Genomic DNA, 2335 nt, shown 5'->3' with positions numbered 1-2335 from the left:
AATTTAATGTGGGGTGATTTTTTTTTTTTTTTTCATGTTTGCCAGGTTTGTGTGGGAAAAAAATAAATAGCAAGATGGTCAATCAAAAAACTAGCTAAATATCAAATCTCAAAATATGCTGCTCCTATATATTTTACTGTCACTTATGCATTATAATTTCAACATGAAAATCAGTGTATATAGTAGTAATCAAAGATAAAGGTTATATAATTTATGTAATATGTCAAACTTTTAACCTACAGCAACAGTTTTTGCTATGCATTTTGTTTTATAGATGTATAGAAATAGAAATGTTAGATAAATAAGTGTAGATAAATTTCAGAGTGTCCGCTACTGTTGCGTGTAGTTTTTACCCATATTTAGTGAAAAATAGTTAATCAATTGCTTTATGCAACCATTACAGTTCTGTTATACTGGGTCTATATAAGGGTTATCAATAATAAATATTAATGTTAATATTTAATATTATTTTTATTGTTATTAACAATTGTAATAGTGTTTTTTTGGTGGGGGGGGGGGTTCTGTCTGATATATAGCAAAGTATTTACCTAAGGGACTTTTTTCTTTTCTTTCCTCTCTCTTTCTCTTCCTCTCTTCACTGTGTAAGTTGATTTGTTTTCTCCGCCCCTTCAGTCAGTAAAACTTCATGAAAATTCTCGAAGCATGAGAGAGGCACTATGGAGATCAGTGTGCTATCTCTATTAGCATCTCATATTCCGCAGCACTGCTGGGGCTCTGGAAAGGTCTTCGTGTTACACTGCCTTGGTTCATTGGGCTTTTTATAGTACACACTAGATTCCTGGCCCTGGTGTATCTCGTCAACCTGTCATGGTCTGTCTCGCTAGATAAAGTTACTGAAACTTCCAGAGTTGTTTCTGACTCCCAGAGTGTGTTTTAAACATCACATCTGAGAACTTGGCTACATCACTACATTAGTCAATGTTGAAGTGGACATTAAACAACGTTAGCCACCATCAGCACATCCATATTTAGTTTGCCACAGGGGATTTCTCGACATAAAGCGGCAAAACACCTATATGCTTTAGGAAGGAAACTATTTGCAGAGGCTTTGTGATTGGCTGTTTAAGTCTGTATACTGGCTCATGCATCTCATTATTGATCTAGTACAAACAGTAGTTGAATGACTCAATTGTGTTGAGTCTGTTCCTGTCACATGTTTCTGTTGTAACGTTTATATGCTGTGTGTTCATTTCTAATGTTTCCTGTGTGTTCAAGAGCTCCCGTCTGCTGAGCTTTCCAAGAGGTTACAATTCAACTGAAAGCCGTCACTCCAACTGGAAGCTCTCTACTCCTGTCTCTCTGTCTTCATCATCATCATCATCATCATCATCTTCCTGTGATCGAACATGGACAGAATCCACCAGTGGGGACCGAGGCAGACTTGTAAATAACTTGTGTATAAATTTTGTATATATAAGTTATATAAAGTGGTTTTATAATAATAATAATAATAATATGTGAACGGTCCAAGAATCTGTTTAGCAAACATCCCAGGAGTGACATCTGATTGCGTTTGTTTGTGTATTTGCATTTTAGACAGACTCTGAGAGAAGACTGGGAACCTACTGTGGACTTCTTGGCACATCCCAAGACAGCGAGTCTAAAAGAGCAAAACTTTCTTACACAAATAGAGCAGCATATTCCAGATCCCCATCCACATCTAAACCTGCCAGCTCTTATTCCACTTTAGGAAGTATGTCACCGTAAAATTAGTTATAAAAATCTTGTGTAAAATACTGTAAATATAGTTAATATTGTGTGTCTCTTCATTTTAGCAAATGGCTGCAATATAACAATGAGTGAAAAATTTAAGGGGGTCTGAATACTTTCCGTACCCACTGTATAGTGGATTAACGCATTGATCTTGTGTGTAGATTCTTCATGGAAATCCTCCATCAGTCCTTTGTCTAGATCATCCTCTTCATCATCCTCCTCATCTTCGTCCACTCCATCAGAGGGTCTTTGGGCTCGCAGAGATTTGGAGAAGAGGGGGGATTCAGGACTGACCTCACTGGGGGAGTCTAGTTACCGGCCTAGCGGGCTGACATCTTCACTGTGTATGTGCATACATATACTCCTATTTACATAGACACAATCATCCACTAGCAGTCTTGTCCTGCTGTTAGGGGTGCTCCGATCAGGATTTTTGAGGCCGATCACCTATCGCCGATCACAGACAGCAGTATCTGCCGATACCGATGCCGATCTTTTTAAAGCCTTCTTTTTATAATTTATAACTATTTATAGTGATACTCCAATCAGTATTTTTAGACATTTATTCAGGGCCTGAATTTCATTTTTGAAAATGGGGGGG

General features: G+C 37.6%; 1 protein-coding gene across 2 annotated transcripts in view; it reads left to right on the top strand.

Annotated features, from left to right (window-relative positions):
• LOC107705582 (E3 ubiquitin-protein ligase MARCH7-like) overlaps nucleotides 1-2335 on the top strand; it is a 24325-nt gene that overhangs the window by 6822 nt on the left and 15168 nt on the right. For both annotated transcript variants that reach the window (XM_016508912.1, XM_016508911.1), the window contains exons 3-5: nucleotides 1237-1404; nucleotides 1558-1714; nucleotides 1896-2078. In XM_016508912.1, coding sequence (XP_016364398.1) covers nucleotides 1237-1404; nucleotides 1558-1714; nucleotides 1896-2078 — 508 coding nt within the window. The remainder of the gene's footprint in view (nucleotides 1-1236; nucleotides 1405-1557; nucleotides 1715-1895; nucleotides 2079-2335) is intronic.

Source organism: Sinocyclocheilus rhinocerous, unplaced genomic scaffold (assembly GCF_001515625.1).
Source record: "Sinocyclocheilus rhinocerous isolate Xijiao unplaced genomic scaffold, SAMN03320098_v1.1 scaffold504, whole genome shotgun sequence".
Taxonomy (NCBI): Eukaryota; Metazoa; Chordata; class Actinopteri; order Cypriniformes; family Cyprinidae; genus Sinocyclocheilus; species Sinocyclocheilus rhinocerous.
This window is presented reverse-complemented; position numbering and strand designations above follow the sequence as displayed.